The sequence below is a fragment of the Trachemys scripta genome, chromosome 10, assembly GCF_013100865.1.
Source record: "Trachemys scripta elegans isolate TJP31775 chromosome 10, CAS_Tse_1.0, whole genome shotgun sequence".
NCBI classification, from domain to species: Eukaryota; Metazoa; Chordata; order Testudines; family Emydidae; genus Trachemys; species Trachemys scripta.
In genome coordinates, this window is record NC_048307.1 from 19,188,716 (window position 1) to 19,213,167 (window position 24,452).

At 43.2% G+C, this 24,452-nt stretch overlaps 1 protein-coding gene across 1 annotated transcript in view; it reads right to left on the reverse strand.

The window, feature by feature from the left end:
- Positions 1 to 21,641, reverse strand: part of LOC117883714 (nodal modulator 1) — a 35,521-nt gene extending 13,880 nt beyond the window's left edge. Inside the window, exons 1-18 of the mRNA XM_034783361.1 lie at positions 21,427 to 21,641; positions 20,183 to 20,272; positions 19,501 to 19,546; positions 17,763 to 17,863; positions 17,546 to 17,652; positions 17,263 to 17,335; positions 16,470 to 16,622; positions 15,305 to 15,442; positions 11,788 to 11,877; positions 10,979 to 11,084; positions 10,376 to 10,526; positions 9,746 to 9,923; positions 8,331 to 8,472; positions 5,748 to 5,879; positions 4,782 to 4,918; positions 3,824 to 3,911; positions 2,833 to 2,896; positions 1,530 to 1,625 (exon numbers count right to left, since the gene is read on the reverse strand). Of these exons, the coding sequence (XP_034639252.1) occupies positions 1,530 to 1,625; positions 2,833 to 2,896; positions 3,824 to 3,911; positions 4,782 to 4,918; positions 5,748 to 5,879; positions 8,331 to 8,472; positions 9,746 to 9,923; positions 10,376 to 10,526; positions 10,979 to 11,084; positions 11,788 to 11,877; positions 15,305 to 15,442; positions 16,470 to 16,622; positions 17,263 to 17,335; positions 17,546 to 17,652; positions 17,763 to 17,863; positions 19,501 to 19,546; positions 20,183 to 20,272; positions 21,427 to 21,558 (2,024 nt within the window). The 5' untranslated portion in view covers positions 21,559 to 21,641. The remainder of the gene's footprint in view (positions 1 to 1,529; positions 1,626 to 2,832; positions 2,897 to 3,823; positions 3,912 to 4,781; positions 4,919 to 5,747; positions 5,880 to 8,330; positions 8,473 to 9,745; positions 9,924 to 10,375; positions 10,527 to 10,978; positions 11,085 to 11,787; positions 11,878 to 15,304; positions 15,443 to 16,469; positions 16,623 to 17,262; positions 17,336 to 17,545; positions 17,653 to 17,762; positions 17,864 to 19,500; positions 19,547 to 20,182; positions 20,273 to 21,426) is intronic.
- Between the last annotated feature and the right edge of the window lie 2,811 nt (positions 21,642 to 24,452).

The window sequence follows — 24,452 nt, forward strand, 5'->3', positions numbered from 1 at the left end:
GCAAAGCGTGCATGGCCAAAATAAAATCAAGGGGACCAAGTGCTGATGCTGAAGGACAGTAACTTCAAGTCACCAGCCTTCATAAACAAAAACAACGTTTCAAGTCAGGTTTGGCCACCAGTTCAAGTCGTGAAAACAAACTTGGCAGAAATTAAGATCAATAGAAACATTTCTATTTAGACAATATATACATGCACTATATATTTAAACAACAAAACATTCCCTTGCAGCACCTGAATCCCACACACTGTAGTATTAACATTTATACAGCATTCTGGGTGCATATATGGTGGTGCTTTAGAACTAGACACATAGATATGATCATTCCCTTGGGGAAAATGAGCTAGAACCTGAAAGCTGAACTGGCTAGTCTACTTTATTTTCCAAGCTGAAGAAAATGTGCATAGAAAAAGTGAACCATAACTGTGAAAAGATATTCCTTCTTTTACATTTAGTTCCATTATAATAGTCATGCCCATGCTTCAGATCCCAGGAAGTAGGAATTTTTAAAACGAATAGATGGTTTTTAACGTAAGAACTGGCCCTTTAAGATCTGGGACATGTTTTCCTTTATGTCATAAAAGGCACTTTCTCTAGAAAGCTTGGAACAGACTAGAGCAGACGTGTTCTGTGGACCAGCAGCAGTCTGCAGAGCACTTGCTGGTGGTCTGTGGAGAGCTGGTTGGTTGCATGATATTGTATCTCCTTGTTCGTGGCTGCTAAGAACTGTATTTTAAAAAGCTAACAATTCTTTGCTGTTACTTTTCTATGTTAGTAGTTGCTGTAGCTGCCACAGGTTTGCGATATACTAAGAGAGGTGGGGCCCTGCAGGGAAAAGCACTCTCTGTTAAGATGATTTCCATACCATAAGTAAGCCTAAGAACCCCGGACTAGAAAATGTGAATATCAGCAAAGCTCTAGTAAAGCTCTGATCATTAGCAGTCTCATCCAGCCAGATTTGGCACCTCAAACAATTACAAATATTCACAAATCAGTGCTCCCTTGTGCGCTGTGTGTTTAGCTATACATAAACAGGCACATTAGTGTGTAATCACTCTGCATGGTTCTCTTTTTATAGCCCTCTTTACATCAGTAACAGGCCACTAAAACAGAAGACTCTCTCTTTGAAGTACTAAAAGAGAAAAACAGATCCCAGGATTAGAGAGTTCAGAACAGGCTAATATGTCGATTCCCCTTTAGATTCCAGCTAAGGGGCAAGTCACTAAAAATATAAATTCTTGCAAAAACATAATCCAGGTTGTTTTTTTTACCCTGGTACAAATAAGCATAAAAGTGGCTAAATGGGAATCAGGAGACAATGTTCAAAAAATCATCAAGAAACACTTATACATCCATAGAGAATCCCAAGCACACAGCACGACCTGCCACTCAAGAATGCTGTGGCTAAAAGTGGGATCACTCAAGAAGCAGTCACACAGCTGTGCTACAGACTGCAGTATTAAAAAGCTGAATAAAGTTTTATGCAATAGATGTCTTTTTTTTTTACCCCAAGATTTCTTTGTTCTTACTTAATTGTAACAGTCACCTCCATCAGTTTATCTGTTGTTATTGTTCCCAGGACATGGTGTCGAACTGCAGTGAGTGTCAGGATACTGGGAGAAGATCTGAAAACCAAAGCAGCAAAGAGGTGAACTAAATATCTCCCTCCTTTTAAAAAAATTGAAACAAAAGCATCTCATTTAGCTGAATTTGCCCCCAAAAGTCCCATGCACTTTACAAACTTGGAAATATGTTATATAGGAAAGGCAGTGTGGTCTAGCTAACAGGACACTGGACTGGAAGTCTATTCACAGTGCTGTCACTGATCTGTTCTATAACCTTGGGCAAGTCACTGCCATACTCTGGGCCTCTGCTCCTCCTCCCAATCTTTGTCTGTCTTGTCTATTTCAACTGTATGCTCTTGGGACCAAGGTCTCCTGCTATGCCTTCGCACAATGGAGTCTGACTCTTGGTACTATCTCTGGGTGCGAGTGGAATACAAGAGTAAAACTACTCCACCCACCAGCCAGGCAGCTCACCACTGCACAACAGCAGTTTAAGGTGAATACTTTATTCAATAAAGACAGCAGGCAAAAGCAAGACAGGTAGAATGTAACTACCATGGCACAACACTATGGGTAGTTACACAGAGAGCAATTCATCTTCTTGTGCACTTTGTTCCAAGTCTTTTGCATGCCAATCCTGACAAGTGATCAATGTTCTATGTAAAAAGCCATTTTGATGTTTGCTACAAAGAAAAAAATCATTATTCAGAGAAACAAAGCTGTCAAAAATATCAATTTAAAATGACAAACATTTTGAAAGCTTAAAATATGGATGAGGCAAGTTTTTGGCCATATCTAATGAACATGAATGTGTCTCTCCTCTTTCTAACATTGTTGTGGTAAGGACTCCCTCTACTGGTTAAAATGACTCACTGTCAACATTTGAAGCTTGATTTGATGAGTCTCAGGCTAGGTCTACACTACCCGCCTGAATCGGCGGGTAGAAATCGACCTCTCGGGGATCGATTTATCGCGTCCCATTGGGACGCGACAATCGATCCCCTAATCAACACTCTTACTCCACCAGCGGAGGTTGGAGTAAGCGCCGTCAACAGGAAGCCGCGGAGGTCGATTTTGCCGCGGTCCTCACAGCGGGGTAAGTCGTCTGCGATATGTCGAATTCAGCTACGCTATTCACGTAGCTGAATTTGCGTATCTTAAATCGACTCCCCCCTGTAGTGTAGATGTAGCCTCAGGTGAGGAAAGCATCCTGAAAGCGTATTATGGAAGATACATGTCAAATACATTGAGTAATATTTGTTCTTACGTGTCGTAAGTGTAGTACTTGTGCTCAAACTGGTGACAGGAACGTGGGGTCACTTCATACACACCTGAAGAGTCAAAAACAGAAGCACTGAAAAATTGACGTTTTCTATGTTAACATTCAGCGAAATTCTAACGACAGCTTATGGCCAAAATTTGCGCCATTTAAAGCAGTTTAGTTAAATCAGTGCAACCCCTTCTGTGGGCACTAACAAATTGTTTTATCTCACTTGAATACCAGTCACTAGAGAGGCACTATGGGCTAGTTCCCAGATTTTCCCAGACCACACTGATACAAACAAAATTAGGCAGCATGGCAGGTGGGGACATGCACATTCTGTTGTGATACTGGTGTGGACACAAACTGAACAGGGTTACTTGTAACCCATTAAGGTGACCAGTCTCCAACTGGTTACGGACCACTGCAGTGACTGCAGTATCAATAAGACAACTGAATTTAACAGTGAACTGAAGATCAAGGCCTAACACGGAGTTAAACCCAGAGTTGTGTTGATGTCCCTACTAAGCAGGCTATCAGGGGCATTCAGCACAGAAAAGTTTTAAATCAAACTTTCTGAAGTTCCTTTTTCTAATTTGAAAAATCTTTGGTATCTTCTATTTCAAACCTATCCCAGAAGGAACCCTGGATTGCAATGAGACCTATGGGATTTGTGATGTCACATTCTAGAAAGGGAAAGCCCAGTTATGAACAAAATATATGAACCGTTAGCCTGCTAAATTTAAATGGTCAAAGATCAGTGCCTCTGATCCAATTCAATGAAAGTTTCTGACCTCAATTAGTTTGTGAGGAATAAACTACCCCTAATAGAAGAACTAAATAGTATGAAAGACTGCATAAGCCTTACAAGGTATTTCTATATGAACAGGACTACAGCAAACACCACTCAGAGCTTTGAGAGACCCCAGAAGATCAGTTACCTTAAAAGAGGTTAAACTCCCAGCAATGTTTTAAATCAACATTATAAAGAAGCTACCTGGCTTTGAAAGACAGAATCGGTTAACTCCTTTGGACAGGTTATAAACACCAACATTCTCTGGTCCATTTCCATCCTGGTAAAATTCCTGAATGAGGGACCCCAATACAAAAGATTATCAGCAGGTACCAACACAACAGCATTTACATGGCAAATACTATTTACAGCACTTCTATAGCAGTTTCCAACCAAAGATCTCTAAGCCCTTTACAAAGGAAAATCTCAGAGCTCTAAGCCTAAATACTCTTGTGAATTAAATATTGTCCTTATTTTACAATCCCAGGGAGAGGGGCAGTGACAGGTAGAGAGATCATTTGTCATTGTTACATATGAAGTCAGTAGCATAGCTGGGAACAGAACTCACATCTCCTGTTTCCCATTCCTGCGCTGCAACTATGGGTGTCTACACTACAATGTAAACCCAAGGTTAGTGGACTCAAGTCAGGGGACCCATGGTTAGGGAACCCTGGATTTGAGCATCGTCTACTTTGTATTTTAACCCTACGTTAAGCCTTTTCTAACTCATGCTCAAACCTAGGGATCTGGCATCCACTAAAGTGCGCAGACCCGAGTCAAAGTAACCATATCCTAGAGTTCCCCCGAAATGTGGCCGCTCTAGCCATAGGACCATGGTGCACTTTGGAAAAACTTTACCACCCACTTTGCAAAAGCCTTGATCTGTTCGCTCTCCATTGCAAACCCAGGCTCTCTGACAGTGTGCTTGCAGATCGGTGATCAGAAGAGAATGGGTTCATACAGACCTCAGCTGCTGCATTTGCAAAAGGCAGGGGGCTTCAATTTTCCACTCTGACCTTCACACAAGTCTACGTAATACTTTATCACTTCTAAAATGCTTTCAAACAGGAGGATAACTGCAGAAAATTCCAAACCGTGTACACGTCGGACTGTGTTAAACTGTGCTTTTAAGAAAACATAAGAGAACATGTCACGTACATACCAGTGTAATTGCATGGGAAAGAGAACACCTCAGCATATACCCGGTCTGCCTAAATTCTATTCCAGACACATCTTCCTCCAGAACTTCCAGCTCCAAAGATTTATTCTTCCAACACCAGTCTTCATGTACAATGCTTACTAGAAAACATGCACGACAGAGAAACTCTTTGTGATTTATAATGGGGGGAACAAAGGTTGTCCTTGTTGCATGGATGTCTCATATGACTCTGATTGCTCCCCAACAAAAACTTGCCCACCCCAGCTACTCAACAATTTTAAACCCATCTAACACAGATGTGACAATAGGTGTGGGGCAGCCTAACCAGCAGCACGTAGCCATGCAGCATCACTGCTAATCCAAGCACATTTTGCAACTGAAAAACTGAACAGCAAAACCTTCAAGCTGTTCCCATGTCCTGATCTCACTGGGGATGTGACACTGTGAAATGTGCCTAGAGGAGTTGCGTTCCTTTGAAAATCTCTCCTTATAAGACTATGTTTCACTGCCAGGTTTAAGAGGGAAATCTCAGAGAGCAAACACTTTACAGTGGCCTGGTAAGGGTTTCTAAAACACTGTTAATGTGAGTCACTCAATTACTATAGGAGTTGAGAGAATGACAGGTGGAAGAATTAGGGCCCGATCAATGCTATCAGTTTTGGCATAACTACATTTACGTCAATGGCCCTTTGATTTACACCAGCTAAAGATCCAGGCCTGCATGTATAATTCCCAGAGCCTATGGGTCTTTGATTGTAGATTGATTTCAGGGTTGGATACAAAGGGCAAGAAAAGTTGAGGATATTCATCTGTGATATTTTCAAACCACTTTCAAACATCATGTATTTGACCTGGGAGGCAAGTACTGGAGTACAGCAGGACTAAAGCCAATTTAAGGAAAGGAAGCAGATTACAGTTACAAATGTAGTGACTGAACTAGCATATTGAGAAATTCTCTCTAATCCCTACTTTTGTATTTGCCAGGTAGCACATTCTCAAATGTGAAAGCCACAGAGTCCATCTTCGCAGAGAGCTGGAGGTTGCGCTTTTCTCCCTGGCGGCTCACGGACTGCAAAGCCACCATCAGATCACCACAGGAGTCTGTGAAAACAAGCAAGACAGACAAAGGAATTACAATGGCTTCTAGTTTGCAAACCAAACCCCGTTTTTCACATCCTGAGCACTATGACTACAGGAAATTAATCTTTTAAGGGGATTATTTCTTAGGCACTCATTTACCAGAGCTTTGCTGTATTTTTTTAGCAAGTTTTAGTTCATTAAACCACAATATATTCTTGGGGACCAGCTGGTGATTTATTTGGAGCTGACAAGCAGAGCCCAGATTAGACTCCTGGGATCATCCTCTATACACAAGTTGCAAGGCCTAGAAACACTGCAGAGAGAGAATGTTCAGTCCCTGGAGAAGGACCATGGGGAACAATTTAGGTGCAACTATGACCAATTCCACAGAGTTCTGACCCCAGTCCTTTCTGGTGAAGTTGGCAGACGCTTGGGATTCGGGGTTAAGGGGAATCTCAGGACACCATGTGCAGCTTGAGGGACCCCGCTGGGAGGAACAGGGACATAGTCAAACACATGTACTCTGTAAGTACGCTTGTTGGTGGTTTAGGCCTTGAGCCTACAAACACTCATGTGCACAAGTAACTATTTGTGAAGTTTATTCTTGTGGCAGCGTTTACTTTCAATACACTATCCCTGCACCGGAAAGATACACACTTGCAATCAAGACGACTTATCTATCAGCTGGTGGGGTTACAGCAGTAAAAGATAAAGTAGTTAGTGAGTGCTGGCAGTGTGTTTGGTGCAGTACAGGACACACAGACAAAGAGCCTCTGATCCTAGATTCATAGATTATAGGACTGGAAGGGACCTCGAGAGGTCATCGAGTCCAGTCCCCTGCCCGCATGGCAGGACCAAATACTGTCTAGACCATCCCTGATAGACATTTATCTAACCTACTCTTAAATATCTCCAGAGACGGAGATTCCACAACCTCCCTAGGCAATTTGTTCCAGTGTTTAACCACCCTGACAGTTAGGAACTTTTTCCTAATGTCCAACCTAGACCTCCCTTGCTGCAGTTTAAACCCATTGCTTCTGGTTCTATCCTTAGAGGCTAAGGTGAACAAGTTCTCTCCCTCCTCCTTATGACACCCTATTAGATACCTGAAAACTGCTATCATGTCCCCTCTCAGTCTTCTCTTTTCCAAACTAAACAAACCCAGTTCTTTCAGCCTTCCTTCATAGGTCATGTTCTCAAGACCTTTAATCATTCTTGTTGCTCTTCTTTGGACCCTTTCCAATTTCTCGACATCTTTTTTAAAATGCGGCGCCCAGAACTGGACACAATACTCCAGCTGAGGCCTAACCAGAGCAGAGTAGAGCGGAAGAATGACTTCTCGTGTCTTGCTCACAACACACCTGTTAATGCATCCCAGAATCATGTTTGCTTTTTTTGCAACAGCATCACACTGTTGACTCATATTTAGCTTGTGGTCCACTATAACCCCTAGATCCCTTTCTGCCGTACTCCTTCCTAGACAGTCTTTTCCCATTCTGTATGTGTGAAATTGATTTTTCCTTCCTAAGTGGAGCACTTTGCATTTGTCTTTGTTAAACTTCATCCTGTTTACCTCAGCCCATTTCTCCAATTTGTCCAGATCATTTTGAATTATGACCCTGTCCTCCAAAGTAGTTGCAATCCCTCCCAGTTTGGTATCATCCGCAAACTTAATAAGCGTACTTTCTATGCCAATATCTAAGTCGTTGATGAAGATATTGAACAGAGCTGGTCCCAAAACAGACCCCTGCGGAACCCCACTCGTTACGCCTTTCCAGCAGGATTGGGAACCATTAACAACAACTCTCTGAGTACGGTTATCCAGCCAGTTATGCACCCACCTTATAGTAGCCCCATCTAATTTGTATTTGCCTAGTTTATCGATAAGAATATCATGCGAGACCGTATCAAATGCCTTACTAAAGTCTAGGTATACCACATCCACCGCTTCACCCTTATCCACAAGGCTCGTTATCCTATCAAAGAAAGCTATCAGATTGGTTTGACATGATTTGTTCTTCACAAATCCATGCTGGCTGTTCCCTATCACCTTACCACCTTCCAAGTGTTTGCAGATGATTTCCTTAATTACTTGCTCCATTATCTTCCCTGGCACAGAAGTTAAACTAACTGGTCTGTAGTTACCTGGGTAGTTACCTGCACACACTTAAGTACATACATAGTTTTACTAATGCAAGACACCCCAATGGCCCCAACAAAGAAAAGTCTTATTGGACTGTAAGGTCTTCAGAGCAGAGGTTCTCTCTGTCAGTGTTTTGCACAACACAAAGCATCCCCTGGCACCAAACAGTAAGAAGTCGGCATTTACCTGGGTTAGCCCTGCCTGCAGATTGGTAACTAGTACTGATCAGAACAATGCTCACGTTCTGCTCAGGTGCAGGGATATCACACTGACCACGTACACTGCTAAGAAGTCACCACCCGTGCTTTTACTTTCAAGGCAGGTCTTACCCAAACAGGAGATTTTCCCCGAAACTGATGCTAGAAATTGAGAAAAGGTCACATCCATCACTGGCCTGTCTGCAACAGTAACAGGGAACATTTTGGGTTTCAAAGCAAGTCCTGCTCTGCTTTCAGCCTCCGGAACGATTACCTGCAGGGTACACCACATCACCAGAGGATTTTATTTAAATGCTACAATAATTGTACTGCACACAATTTATCAGGGATTAGTGGCTGGAAATTTACTGTATATCTTAGAGAAAACAGAACTTGCCCTTCGGTGCATTTGCTTTTCAGGATTATCTGGTCACTACTACAAAAATATAGTTCTATAGAGACACAGGGGTGAGAGAGGGAGGCCACATCCTGGGAAAAATGGATGGAGGGAAGCTTCTTCTTTCTTACACTATGCAGTCTAGCCTCCTCCTAAAAACTGCTGAGATACCTGTGCGCCAGGAACCCACCCAACAGTTCAGTCATGATGACCTGCCAATCCCACAAGTGGCAACTGATAGGAATCACCACTTTGGTAACTGTCAGCTCTGTGAGGGCCAGGGCAGCCTGAATCTATGAGTCGTCAACCATCTCCTAAAAGCATGCTTCCTAATCCTTTTCCAGCGGGAAACAGCTGCAAGTTCCTGAGCTCTCAGCTGGAAGGGGATAATCGTGTGTGTCAGCCTTAGTTGCGCCTTGTAGCCTAAGTGTCTGCTTGAGATATGTCTACACTTATGCTAGTGTGTAGAGTACACACAATGCTCTCCCCCTATACAGGTATAAATAGCAGTGTAGACAGTGAGGTACTGTTTAGGTAAGTAAAGCCATGTCAGAACCATAGGGTATGTATCCTACACAGCTCTCTGCACACCCAAGCAGTGCCTCTCACAGCTATACTGCTATTTTTAGCAGCGAAGCGTCCCGCTGCTGAAACCTTTCCCTGCCAAAGTGAAAGCAGGGAGCTGCTAGAGCCTTTCCCCACTGCCTCCCTGCTGCCAGTCTTTTGCTGCCGCATGTAGCTATACATACTCTACATGCCATCAGCAGCATAGACAAGGCCATAGAGAGCAGGAACAGGCAGACTGCAACAAGTTGTCTGACAAGTCTTACTCACACGGCAATATACTAGGACAAGATGGACCGGCAGACAGGATTTCAAACCAAAGACACAGAAGAAAAACAACATTCATCCCGTGTAGCCTGGTCTCCTACTTTTGCCAGCTGTAAGCAGAAAGGAGCATAGGAACTTTAACTCCATTAGAATACAGCAAACTTTGTTTCGCCCAGTGTAAAGGGGATAAAAGTACTGGGGAAGACACCTTTTCAGATTCTTAAACACAAAGTAAAACATTAAAATATTGGTTTTCTTGAGTGTCTAGAAAATTACCCAGCTTTTCACTGGAGAAGGAGAAACTGAAGCTTGCTCTCACCTGGATGCTGTATGTGCCCGATTTTGCCTTAAAACAAAATGCTCCATGAGGGTCAGTCTCTGTTGTAACCAAAGATGCTTTGTCCTTGTCTTGTGGCATCATGATTACCTTGTATTTATTGAACTGTTTGATTGTGTCAGGGAAGCGAGTTACCGAGATCTGACCACACACACTGAATCTACAAATGAGATTGCCATCCATTAGCCAAAACACACAGATCCCATGTAAAATATGTGCATTCAAACCCCATTAAAAAAGAAATATTACTAAGTTGGAGAGACAGATGTTCAGTGCAGTGCACTCCTCTTAGTTACCACAAGAGACTCCAGTAGCATTAATGCAAGTTACTGTATAATCAACTTTATTCTTAATGGAGTCACCATGAAGTTACTGCCCAAAATGTGTGTTTTAAATTGACCTACACCATCCCATAATAAGCTGTTTCCCAAAACTAAACACTGAACACATTTCTCATTGGCTACAACAGCTCATTGTTAGCACAATGCTAAGTAGTATCTATGCCTCTGGTACTACAGATCATGCACTCAAAACTGTGAAAAATCTAAACCTGTCTATTAAAGGTTGTTTTTTTTAATCAATTCACATTTCTACCCTTAACATTGTACTCACCCTGTTGCTATGATGTCAGCCAGCTGAGGTGTGTTCGGTGCAATTTTCACTGTAATGGTATCAAAGAAGAGGTGCTCTTTCTGTGCATGAATGGTGTATGTGCCTGTTGTTATGTTTTCAAGGCGGAAAGAGCCATCAGCTTTTGTTTTCACTATGACAAAAAGACAAGACAGTGAGGAAAAGGTGTGTAAAGTGCATTTTCTTGTCAGAGTTAAGAAAAAATTCTGAGATGGCCTTCAAAACTCCAAGTTACTTTTAACGAGCATTGTGTGGCAAGAAATAGTCAAAGGGTTTTTTACTAACACAGCTTTTGTTTGTTTCTTACAGCTCTGTCCTTGATTTGACAAGTCTTTGAAAGAGAAATTGTGACAAAGCTTTAGAAAAGCAAAACAATACAACGATTACAGCGCTATTGTTCTCATAACAACAGACTGCAAATGGAAAATTAATCCAGTGACTGAAAATCCCTTTAACTTGCCAAATAAACCACAATGAACATGTCTTATTGCCCTCTAGTCTTTAGTTCAATCTCAGGCCCTATTCCCCTAGTTCAGTCTTACTTTAGACTTTCCCTTAGCACCATAGGTCAAGATCACTGTGCACCTTTAATTTGGTCATTCAGTGTCACAGTAGCATCAGCAACACCTTCTCCTTCAGGGCCATTCAACACCCTGCCTGTGACCGAGAAGCCCATAACATGGAAAAGAGGCTGTTAGGGAGAAAAAAAAAATTGTTATATGGTGGGTACAAATGTTAAAAACAGTGTTTGGCTGTACATTTGTAGTTAGGGCATTTAGAACAGATTATAAATTTCCTGTGCTTAAAAACAAAGAAAAATTTCTTTTCACTTTTAGAACTAAATCTCTCGGATGTGTTTGCTACATAAATTCAGATCAAAATCAAAGCAGCTTATATCAACAGCTGCAGAAGCAGGATAGCTTTCACCTTATTCTTTGTATTATTGTAGTGCCTCTAAATCATGGAGCAGGACCCATTGCGCTAGGCGCTGTACAAACACCGAACAAAATGATAGTCCCTGCTGAAAGAGTTTACAATCTAAGGAGCTCACATAACCAATTTAAAAGGTTACTGTGCATTTGCAACAAAGAGAGAACAGTTCACTGATCTGTAGGACTATTTTCCCAATTTTGCTTTAAAACCAGGCTCAAGTGTCAAAGCACCATGTCACAGCGTTCAGACATGAAACGTGCCTGATCTTCCCCTATTATCAGCTTATGTGCTCTACAGTTTGCTTCATACCCAAACGTGGATTAGGAATTTGCTTAACACTGATCATTAGGAAGAAAACTCTGTTGGAATAAATCTGCTTTCTACTAAAACAAATGCAGTTGTTACAGGTATAAATTTACAGGGAAGTTTTTCTCTGTAAATATCTACAATGAACCCCTTACCTCAATTTTCAGACTGTCATGTTCTACCGAGAAGTCCAGTCTAGATGGAGCAACATCAAAGGTAATTCTCTCTCCCCTGTAGAATGGTATCTGGAAGAAGATGCATTTCTTTGAGTCCTAAGCAGCTGTGGTATAATCAAGGCATTGTGTCCTATGTGGCACATTAGACAAAGTTACGCTGCACAAATCTGGCACGCCTTCTTGCCTTTCTGAAATGGAGTTGAAAATTTGCTGGAGAAATAATTCAGAGGGATGGAGGAATGGAACGAGTTAACCTTTCAGAAATGTTTTGGTCTGGCAGACTTACATTTAAGCATAATAAAGGAGAAATTAAATCAGGCAACCCAAGCTCCATCGTAAGAGTCACACGCAAACACACATGGCAGGGAATTGGTAAGCGTTGTCCACACAGTCAAAAACAGCAAATATAAACGGTTCTATAAATGTTATATCTGTTCTTAGGCATTTAAAAGCTGGCATTCAAGCCAAAATATTTTCACTAGTAGTCCCGGCATTTAGTGCAGAGGAGGATTTAGAGCACACACTGGGAAGATTGCCTCATCACTACTTGCAATTTCCTGCTAACACACCCAGCTACAAAGCAAGCAACCATTGTAAAGAGGAAATACATTTCCTCACTGATTGCCCTCAAGTTAAAATGGGTCTTACCCTAGTACTCAGTCCTACATATTTTCAAGAAGTTATTTGGTGAATAACAATCAAACATGCACTGAAGATGTCCCAGGTTTTATACAAAGAATGGATTTACGCAATTTCTAGTGGTGAGAGGAGGGAAACAGCCAGGACTTCTGCATCCTATTTTTCAACTCTGTCACTGACTCCCTGTATACCTCACTCAAGTCACTTGACTGCTCATGTCTTAGGATATGTCTACACTACGAAATTAGGTCGATTTTATAGAAGTTGATTTATTTAGAATTCGATTTTAAACAGTCTATTGCATATATCCATACTAAGCGCATTAAGTCAGCGGAGTGCCTCCTCACTACTGCGGCTAGCATCGACTTACAGAGCAGTGCACTGTGGGTAGCTATCCCACAGTTCCTGCAGTCTCCGCTGCCCATTGGAATACTGGGTTAAGCTCCCAATGCCTGATGGGGCAAAACCTTTGTCACGGGTGGTTTTGGGTACATGTCGTCAGGTCCCCCTCCCTCCCTCCTTCCATGAAAGCAACGGCAGACAATCATTTCGCGCCTTTTTTCCTAGGTCCCGTCTGCTGGACCCACTCAGCCCGCTGCCTGCCTGGATGATCGGAACCCCAGGCAGACAGTGGGCTGAGCGGGGCTGGCGGACGGAACCCCAGACTGGCAGCGGGCTCCATCCGCCGGCTCCTGCCAGCCGGGGTCCCGCCCAGCCCTGCTCAGCTGGCAGACCTCGGAGAGGTCAATCGGGGTGGCCTGGACTGACATGGCTATCCTCCTCTTAGAGCACCGAATGGGAGTGACTCCAGGTCATTCTCTTCTTTAAGTTTCGTCTCATGGAGATTCAGTCCTGCCTGGAATAGCATGCGAGCTGGAGGCTTCTGCCTCAGGCTGCTCTCCCAGCCAGCAGCACCGCACGGTCGCACCTACCCCAGCCTGCCCCTTGCTCCCATGGCTCATGAAGCCTGGACAGTAGTAAGGAGCACTTCAACTTGTGCAATGACAAATCCAGAACGAAGGATCGCACTCTATGGGCCACGTTAAGATTCTTTCAGAGTCCTAAATAGCATTTAGTCCCTATAAAAGGCTTCATGAAAATTTTCCCCTAACCCTAACAAAAATGTTAATTTATCAGAGCAGCTGAAAGAGTAAGGAACCCGGGACTAAAACTTAGAAAGAGCTTCCATATTATTTAACTCATAATTGATATAATTCAAAGTAAAATTTCACAGCACTAAGACTAAAAATGCAGGAGGGGAGTCAGAAAAAAGAACAGTGACCTTTTTCCAACCGGTTTTGAACCAGGGACGTTTCGCGTGTTAGGTAACGTGATAACCACTACACTATGGGGCTTTCGCGTGTTAGGCGAACGTGATGATCACTACACTACGGGCTTCTCTTTTTTTGCCACAGACTTTGCCGAATGCACAGGAATGTTTTCTCTAGCTACAGAAGCTACCTAATGCAATGTCTATATCTATGGTCTTCCTGATACAGCGCTGAGTGCATGTGACACTGCGACCTGCCTCAGACAGGATCGCTAGCGAGGCATGATACTTTTGCCATTAAGCAAACACAGCAATTCTTTCCTGGCCTCTGCCACTGAATGCCTCTATGCATTACGCTGTGCCCTATCACTGTGGGAGGACTGCATGAGCTCGGAAAACATGTCATCCCGAGTGCGTTTTTTTCGCCTTCTAATCTGCAATAACCTCAGGAATGGAGATGATAGGGGGAGCGTAGAAACATTTTGGGGGGACTGCATGGTCACCTGTGCTGCTGAGTTCACCACGCTGGCCAAACAGGAAATGAAATTCAAAAGTTCCCGGGGCTTTTCCTGTGTACTGGCTAGTGCATCTGAGTTCAAAGTGCTGTCCAGAGCGGTCACAATGGAGCACTCTGGGATAGCTCCTGGAGGCCAATACCATCAAATTGTGTCCACACTACCCCAAATTCAACCCGGCAATGTCGATTTCAGCGCTAGTCCCCTTGTCAGGGAGGAGTACAGAAATTGATTTTAAGATCCCTTTAAGTTGACAAAAATGGCCTCTTCGTGTGGACAGGTGCAGGGTTAAATCGCTCTAACGCTGCTAAATTCGACCTAAACTCGTAGTGTAGAACAGGGCTTAGTTCTCCCATCTGTGCCAAGAGGAAGAGGGTTGCCAGGTGACTGATGCTGGTCAGAACAATCGCTGATCAGTGGGCAGGAATGCTTTGGGAGTTCAATGGGAGGATCAAATACACTCATGCAGCTGCCTCACTTATATGTGCTGACAGGAAAGTACAATGTTAGTGCAATCATAGCTGTGGGTGCCTCTACACCACTAGAAAAAGCTAAGGGAATGGACGCATGGTGCATTCCAACCGTTCTACAGGTTGCAATGCCAAAATGCTCTATACCAGGCCCTCGCATGAGACCTAATTAGAAGACTTACAAGGTCTTTTCCTCCCTGGCTGAGAGGGACTATGTTTATTAGGAGTTGTGAGTGAACTAAAGAGGGGTGGTGAAAGTAGAGAACTTTAAGGATACAATCCAGCAGCAGCTATCTGCAGCTTTCCAGTCCAGAACAAGCCTCAGGGGAGGTCTGTGACTGGCTGAGCTATCCAGATGAGAACTTGATTTGCTTCATAAGCACTGCCTCAGAAACCACACCACACAGCTCTTCCACCCCAACTTATTTCAGCGCCCAACTTTTTACACTGCACAACTCTTTTCCAGCTATTTCATCCAATACAGAAAGCTTCCATTAGTGCTGTTTTGGCAGCTATAAAATTATGAATTCTGGTTTAGAAAAAATAAGAAACCCTACAGCAATCTAGTGTACAAAGAAGGGTTGAACTTTCTAGTTACCTACCACAGTGTATTCCCCACTCGGTAAAGACAGGAAGGTGAAAGATCCATCCTCTTTTGATATAACATTGCACAGATAGGAAAGAGACTCGTCTCTTGCTTGGAACCCATCAACTGGAGAAATGTTGCAGCCCATAATGTCCTGTGCAAATAAAAAGCAATATTACTTCTTTCTCCCATACGTTCTGTCTCCTCCTGAGTGGAGAAAAACAGTAACGCTTCACACAGAGGGACAAATTTTCAAAAGCAGCCTCTAAAATTAAATCTGCAAATTTGCACCCAGGAGTTCTTGTGCACACTTTTTTGTGGGGGAGGGAGTGGCAAATGTTTAGATGTGGCAGGAGAATTGTGTGTGCCTTGAGGGGTGGAGTTTGAAAGTGTGTACACACCAGAGAAAACTACATGAATGAAATGTTATGGTAGCAAGTTTAAAGGCACAAGAATCAATAAATTCAACATTTAACAGCCGCACTGCATGTCTGTACAGTACTATTTGTAATACCCTGGACAGGATTAATATTTTAGGCTAGAGGTGTGTTTTGTCCCCCCCCCAAAAAAAAAAGAGTGATAAGCACTTGAAAATAAACACTTAAGAACAAATGCTTTCTGAACCAGAACATTAATTTTCCTAGTCCTATGCTACAGTGGGTGGGGGGCTGGAGTTGCCATACCAGATGAGATCAAGGTCCATCAAGTGTGGTATCCTGCCTCCAACTGAGGCCTGGGTCTGATGCTTCACAGGAAGATGAAAACCCTAGCGCTGCACAATGCTGTGCCAGAAGTTATTCCCTGACCCTGTGGCGCTTGTGTGTTGCTGGAGAAACCCAAGATTTGTGACCCAGAGCTTAGCATGCAGGGACAGGTAACTGGACAAATATGACTTTAGAAAAATGTAGGGGATTAAATCCCCCTTCTCGCGCTCCCAACAAAAATAGTATGACTGACATAAACACAAACACTTAGTTTTACATGTACTGCAACCTTAGAGCTCACGCACATGCTTAATCTCACTGAGCTCACGTGAGTAAAGTTAAGCACATGCAGACGTGTTCATAAAATCATGGCCTTTTTGTTAAAGAATAATTAAAGGAACATTATTCATTATCAAACTACAAATGTTCTCTATTTACATCCTTATTATTAATAAAATGTGTCTGATCTTACACTACCTCTTTGGTGACCGAGGAGGAAAAAAGAAGAAACATGACTCCTTTCATGGGTTCCCCATCACTCCGCACAGAGCCTGAAACATTGTAGCCAGCAACGACTAGAGGGCCAGCAGCATAGGCATTAGAATTGGTCACTCGCACCATTGTGTTTGCCTGAAATTTAGAAGCCGATACATTTCCATCAAAAATAATAATAATAGGATGCCTTTTATAACTACCACTAAGACACAACAATGTTAAACAAAACCAAGACAGCTAAACGACAATGCAACTACATACATAATATTCAAAAAGGATTTATAATCCACAACATCATTATTCAGGGGGAGGGTGATTCAACACAGCAATAAGCAATGTGTCAGACAGAAGACCCTGTTGAAAAACCACGATTAAGTTGCTTTAACAAGAGACTGGGATGGACAGAAGTCCATGGGAAGTAAGTGTCACTACTACAAAGGCCTAGTCACCCTCCAGCCATCTCAACATAAGACAGGACTGCAAACTTTCTGTTTACAAATACAAGTAGGAAGATGCAGGCTCTGCACATGCATTTTTGATGATGTATAGTCATTCAGCCTGCTAGCCCTGTACCTTTAAAGCTCAGCCTGACAAGGCAGTTTCCCACCCCCCTCTAAGTGAAATTTACAAAAAACATTGATCTAAACTTGTTTACCTGATTCAGATCTTCTCTCGTGTTCATTCCTAATTACTTAAAACAGAGTGCACTCATTGATATACACCCACAATAAGCAGAAAGTCGCCTCCTTTTTACCAATGCTTTCTGGGCACTAACCTCTTTCAACGTCCAGGTAGGATGAGATGCAAAGATTTCATATTCTCCGGGAAGCACTTTGAAAAAAGCAAACCTGTGCAATATGAAATGTGTTATTTTTCTCAGCATTTCCAGCATATTCATAGAACAAACAGATAGCGGTACACATTAGAAAAAATATTTAAGCAAAAAAAACCAAAATCATTAGCAATAATCCCAAATAATTTAAATATTTTCTTCCCAAATCTACTAATGCAGTGTAAACTTAATAAATCAATCAATCACGAGCACACACAAAACTCACTTTCCTCCAGCTTGGGTCACAGTAGCTTGCATGTTTACTTCAGTACCAGGATTTCTCAGTACAACCTGGACTCCTGCAGGACCTAATGTTTGACCCTTGCTGAGAACCTGTCAAGATCAACAAAAAGTAACTTGCCGAGCAGCAGTGAACTGCTCCTATGAAATAGACATGCATTGTTAAAGTGAGATGTGGCAAAAGAACATAAAAGAAGTCTAACCTTTCCAGTCACAGAAAACCCTGTAAACACAAAGTTAATATCGCCTCCTTTTGTGCAAATGTCATTAACACCATCCACGTGGATGTCCACACTAGTTGGCTCTGGAGAGAAAAAAAAAAATGAAATCACAAACTCCATTAGTGACATGGGAATTGTGGGTCTATTTTACTGCAGCTTTGCAGAATCATCATGGAAATTTACTAGCCCAAGCACAATATCAGCTTGCCAACCCATACCATATGAAGAAACTACTGATGTTTAACTCACCAATCAAAAAGTTACTTTCCCCAGGCAAATGAGTGAATGGTCTCATTATTTTGTACACTATTTTTACTGTTTGATTGTATTCACTGAAATGTTGTAAGCCTCTTTAAAAAGCAAATCATTTAAAGGGCTGGGTTCTCAGAAACAAGTGACTGAATAATGAAGTCATAAAATGTTCTAATTAGAGAGGTGCTGGAATATAAAGACCCACCACTGTCAACCACTTGAAGTTGCCTTGAAAATATCCACCAGACACATTAGAGTCAAGCTAGTCGGTCTTCTTCCCTCCCCATCTCGCAACTTAAGTTTCTTCAATGAAATCAGTTAAAGTCAATGTGCACTTTTTCCTATAACGTGGTAAAAGGGGAAAGTCTGGTGGCTGGAGATTTAGTCTGGGAGTTCATTTTAGATAGCAAGATATTTAATTAGGAAAACCAAACTTAGTTTACTAAAAATCCTTAATGCTAGTTCCTATGTTCATTCTTCAACCTACAATTCAGTGTTTCACTGGAGTGCCAATACTGCAGCAGCCATTTGCCACATTTGAAGGAGTCCATAGCAGTAACCACCCCAAAGCATGGCCCATAGTAAGAGCCTCATGAGCCCCTTCCCCCACCCACAGTTCATTCAAGCTTCTATTACAAGCGCCAAAACTCCATACACTTTAATTCTATAAAATTAAAGACCTCGGTGTCTTCTGGGAAATTTTTCTTCCCAGAGCAGGAAGAGTAACATCTTTATAAACGAGAACTAAAAAACACATTATGTGTTGCTGTTCTGTAGTCCCCGCTTTCTACAATTAAGCTTTAAAAGAGTGTCAGGACACACTGAACATATTCAAGATGCCACAAACACTCTAAAATGGTCACTATTTCTACCAATGCACTCACAACTGCCTATTACAATTTATTTATATACAAAGAAGCAGCTGCTATCCCAACCTCTAGACATGTCTGACATCTTTAAAACAGACAAGGTCTGATTTTCAAAGGTACAGAGCATCCACATCTCCTGTTGACTTCAGCTAATTGATGGGCACTCAGCATTTCTGAAAGTCAGGCCTATACAGTGCACGCATTTTAACCAGTGCAAAATATAACAAATCCAGCAGCCTAACTCTTAGCCAAGGCAAACCACAAAAAAGTCAAACTTAAAAATACCCTATTCCGCTGACCATTCTAATTTCCATCCATAACCCCAATTCTCCTAAAGCAGTATAGCCTATACAGGTGACCAGACCATCCAGTTAGTGGTTTTTGTTAGGTGCACAATAAGGATTGGGATGAAACCAAACCAATTTTCAAAGAAAAGTACATTTTAGACATTTAAACCATAACTGGGACATACGTAGGTAGAGCTTAGCTCATTTGAAACAATTGTTTTTTCCTGCCTACAAATCAAAGCCAGTCTAAAGGAGGCAATGGAACGGCTGCATGGGCAATTGCACCATTTCTACAACAGATCAAGTACTCACCAAAACTCCAGCCAAGAGGCGGCTCAATCTTAAGAACAAAATCCCCCTAGAAAAAGAGCATAATGAGGATCTGTTGATTTAAATGGAATCATCCAGCTTAAAGAAAAACATTCAGTGCATAGTTTCAATGTTTTAGACAGTATATAAAAACACATTAAAAACATCCGAAGCATTATTTTCAAATCCCTGTGACTGCTTGAGTATCTCCATTCAGGAAATAGGTCAGGGGCCAATCTCAACAGGGACTTCCATTTCAGTGATATTATCCCCGGGAGGCCTATGGAAGATACTAAGGCCCCAGTCCTGCCATGAGCTCCATGCAGATAGGCCCATATATCCATGCAGAACCCCACTGAAGTCAACAGGGTACCACAGGCACTCAGGAGTCCGCCTGTGCAGTGCTCATTGTCAGATTGGGGCCTAAGCACTGGAAATCTGAAAGCCTCCAAGTTATGAGGAATATAACTTAATTTAATTAACCATTTTTTTAAAAAACCAGTAAGCTATTATTAAACATCTGAAGCAGATTTCCATTTTTTTTCCAATGTAAGCATCAGCTGTCCCAGTGTAACTTTGCATCAAACTCTAAAAAGACATTTCATGCTGCAAACAGGACTGAAAGTTAAATTAGCCCATTATGTTATTGCATGGTAGAGAGACCACAACAGCTTTGGCTTCTTACCTTATCATACAAGGGAATCATGAAGTAGCCATTATTTGGGGCACAATCTGTTTGGTATTTCAGAGTCCCATGCTTTGTATATAATTTAATCTACAAGAAAGAGAAAAAGATGAAAAGTTGTCTCTGAAAAATTCACATGTAAGTGAAGTTTGAAAGAGGAATTCCCAGTGAATTTTGCACCTCAAAACCATCACACAGTTCCATGGGGATAACAGAGAGGAAATTTACAGGGGGGGAACCCCCAAAAAGGTGAATCTCAGACTTGGGAAAACATGGATGAATGTTTTTAAAAGAATGCAACTTAAGAGCAAAATACGTTAAAGGAATACTGTCAACTTGAAACATAGTCAACATAAAAAAATAGTTAACGTGGTTTCACACAAATTCCCAAATCCTCACGCAATCTCTTTTGTGGTTTTACAATCACATTTTCCTAGGGTTTTTTTTTTTCTAAATTGTTCTCTCCCCCTCTCCTATTGTGATACAAAACTGACAAACAAAATGGAAATTAAGTGACTGACTATTCAGGGAAAAACAATGAACCTTGCTAAACACAAAAAGCTGTCAAATGCACAAAATGGAAAAAAAAAATCTCTCTAGACTGCCAGTTCAAATAAGATTAGATCTTACTGTGGTAGGCAAAAACATTCAGGCAAAGTTTGATTTTTAAGTTGACAGCCTCCCTTTAATAGGGCATTTAAAACCCCCACAATCCTCTGAAACATAAGCTGGACCTTAAAGACAGCAGAAACACATGGGATTTAAAGACAACAAAGCCCGTTTAAAGAATAATAGTAACAATCCTTTCAAACACATCAGCATCCTCCCTAACTTGGGAGAGGGATAGTTTGGGGACTATTTCCCATGGAAGGCGCTGACACACCGGAGCGATCGGTGACCTTGTAAAAAAAAACCTGGACGAGCAGATAAAACCCACCATTCAAACCACAAAGGGGCCTGAACCAGACAGCCTCAAACTCTGGGCGAGTTCAGATACAGGCTCGCCGGCGTGACACACACAAGCCAATGGGCGGACCCTGCTACCTCCAGGGGAGACCTGGCTGGCCCGTGGGGCAAGAGGGAGGGCGTGTGCCAGCTGTCTCCGAGCCGGGCACAGAGGAGAGGGACCCAGGGACTGAGGAGAACCGGGGATGTGGTGGAGGAATCCCCCGCAGGGAAGCCCGGGGCACACGGCTGGGCATGGGGGCGTCTCAGGGGACCCTGCGGGGACCCGGGCCGCTCACCTCGATCAGGGAGTAGCTGATCTCCACGTCGGACTTGACGAAGCCCCCGCACCCCACCACGATGTCCTCGGAGCCCCGCGCCAGGGCCCAGCACAGGGCCCAGCAGAACGCGGCCGCCCAGCCCCGCCGCATCCCGCCCGGCTGCCCACGCGGGAGCGGAGCAGGTGCTGAGTCACGCACCGCGCCTCTGCCACCGCAGCCGGGCTCTGCCTGCCCGGCGACAGGCGGCTCGCGGAGAGGGCCCGAAAGGCCGCGGAGTAGGAGCTGAAACCGCAGCCTGCTGCCATCTGCTGGCCTGGAGGGTTCCCGCACCTGAGATCCGAGACTCGGCCCCATCCCCCAAACCGTGCCCCATCTCCCCATGAACATCCATACCCTGCCCCGTCCCACCCCCTAATCCCATGCCATGCCCCATCCCCCTCCACCCCATACTCCTAAAAGCTACCCCATCCCCCTCCACTCCAGGCTCCTAAACCCTCAGTTCCTATATTCTGCTCCATTTCCCCTCCACCTCCAGTTCCTATACCCCCAGCTCCCATCCTAAGGTTTTGTCATATAAGTGTATCTAAGCAAGTGGTACAAGCCCTAAAATTTGCTACAAACTAATGAAATTCAAATACTGGGCAATGACACACCCAGCACTTCTCTAAGACCATTTTAAACCCGCTTATTTCCAATGTTCACACTAACTTTGTGCTCTCTCTGCCTATTATCAACATCATCACCTAGAAAAATAATTTACCAGCCCAGATTATTTGGAGTTATTTTGTATTTAAAAAAAAATAAAAAAGCTGATGTTTGAGCTCTATTATACTTTGCTCTGGATAACCTCATGCAGCCCAATGTCAAAGCAGGACCAGAATGTTTTAGATGGAGTCACTGACACTGCAGAAATCTTCCAGCTAAAACAAGGCATGAAAAGATGTACAGAAGCCTGGGATTTGCTATCAGGGGAAGCCTAGGGAATCTATCTCAAACAATCTGTTCACTGGCTTTAAGCACTTAGACCCGGGGTTGGCAACCTATGGCACGCGTGCCAAAGGCGGCACATAAGCTGATTTTCAGTGGCATTCACACTGCTCGGGTCCTGGCTACCGGTCCAGGGGGCTCTGCATTTTAATTTAATTTTAAATGAAGCTTCTTAAACAGTTTAAAAACCTTATTTACTTTACATATAACAATAGTTTAGTTATATATTATAGACTTATAGAAAGAGACCTTCTAAAAACATTAAAATGTATTGCTGGCATGTGAAACCTTAAATTAGAGTGAATAAATGAAGACTCGGCACACCACTTCTGAAAGGTTGCCGACCCCGACTTAGACATTACTTAGCGTGTAAACTCATCAGGCAGGGACCATCTTTCTTCATGTGTTGGTATAGTGCTTAGCTCACTAGGACCCTGATCCATTAGCCCCTATGAACTACTGTAATAAAAATTAATAATAATTATTAATAACAACAATACTGAAGGCCCAATTTTCTTTGGTGCGGAGCTTCCACTCTTCCCAGTGAATTTAGTTAAGGCTGCAGGCCCTCAGTAACTTTCCAGCTAGGGAATGCATTTCCCTCTCCCATTTCCTCTATAGATATTTTCTGTGGTTTACATTAGGGGACAGATTTTCAAGAGCTCTGCACCTAGGAGCTCTCATTGTTCTCCCTGAGCACTTTTGAAAATCTGGCCAGTTCATGCAGGCGTCTAAGACCTTGTCTATACAAGAAAATTGTACATATTTAACTGAACTTGCTTAGAGCTGATCTACCCTAGAAAATTAGGTTGGTTTAACTACATTGGTCAGGTGTGTGAAAAATCCACACCCCTGAGCATACAAGTCCCCATGTAGACAGAACTAAATCAACAAAAGAATTCTTCCATCAGCCTAGATACTACCTCTCAGGGAGGTGGATTACCTATGCTGATGGGAGAATGCTTCCCATCAGCATAGCAATGTCTACACTAAGCACTACAGTGCACAGCTGTAGCATATTAACTGTAGTAGACAATCCCTTAGAAACTGATTTAGTTTAATCAATGCAACCTCCATGGATTTCGGATTAGCAGTGCCTTATAGCAATTTAGTTTGATTCCTCCTGAGTTAATTAAGGGTATGTCTACACTGCAGAGATTATACCTGCATAGCCTGAATCGACGGGTAGAAATTGATCTCTCGGGGATCAAATTATCGCGTCTCGTCGGGATGTGACAATCGATCCCCGAATCGACGCTCTTACTCCACCAGCGGAGGTGGGAGTAAGCGCTGTCGACGGGGAGCCGCGGAGGTCGATTTTGCCGCCGTCCTCACAGCGGGGTAAGTCAGCTCCGATAGGTCGAATTCAGCTACGCTATTCACGTAGCTGAATTTGCGTATATTAAATCTACACCCTCCCCCCGTAGTGAAGACCTGCCCATCGACAGAGCCAACACCAACAGAAGGGGATGTTGGTGTAGCAACACCAGGTTGCTGAATGAAGTTAGCTAGTTGCCAGAAGCCCCCTTTCATTGACATAAGGTGTTACTGCAGCATAGCTAAGTCATTCAGGGGTGTGGTTTTTCCACACTCTGGGCCCTGACCCACATGCCTATGCTGCTATTGCTTTCCAGTGTACACCAGGCCTAAAAGAGATCATTAGTGTTAATTGGTGAAATTGATGCCACTTTCTCTGGGCTGCAAGGTGAGCTAAGCTCCTGGAAAGCTGACCCTGGGGGCCAATCCTAGGCAGTTTTGGGGTCTGTCACTCCCCAGCAGTCAGCAGAGATACATGGGTGGTGTAATGGAGCAGGGAGTGTGGAGTCTGTCCCCCAACCCTCCCAATCTGGAGCTGGGCGCTTGTATCTGCTCTTTGAGACTCGCTGGGACGTTCCCCTCGGGATGCGGCCTCCGCTCCAAACTCTCCCCAGGTTCGGGGCCGGTCCGTCCAGGCCCAACCCCAAAGGCCATTTGCCAGGCAGACAGGCCCAGGCTCTCGGCAGCGCCCCCGGACCCCTTCCCCCGCCCCGGGAACGTCACACATTAACCACCCCTGG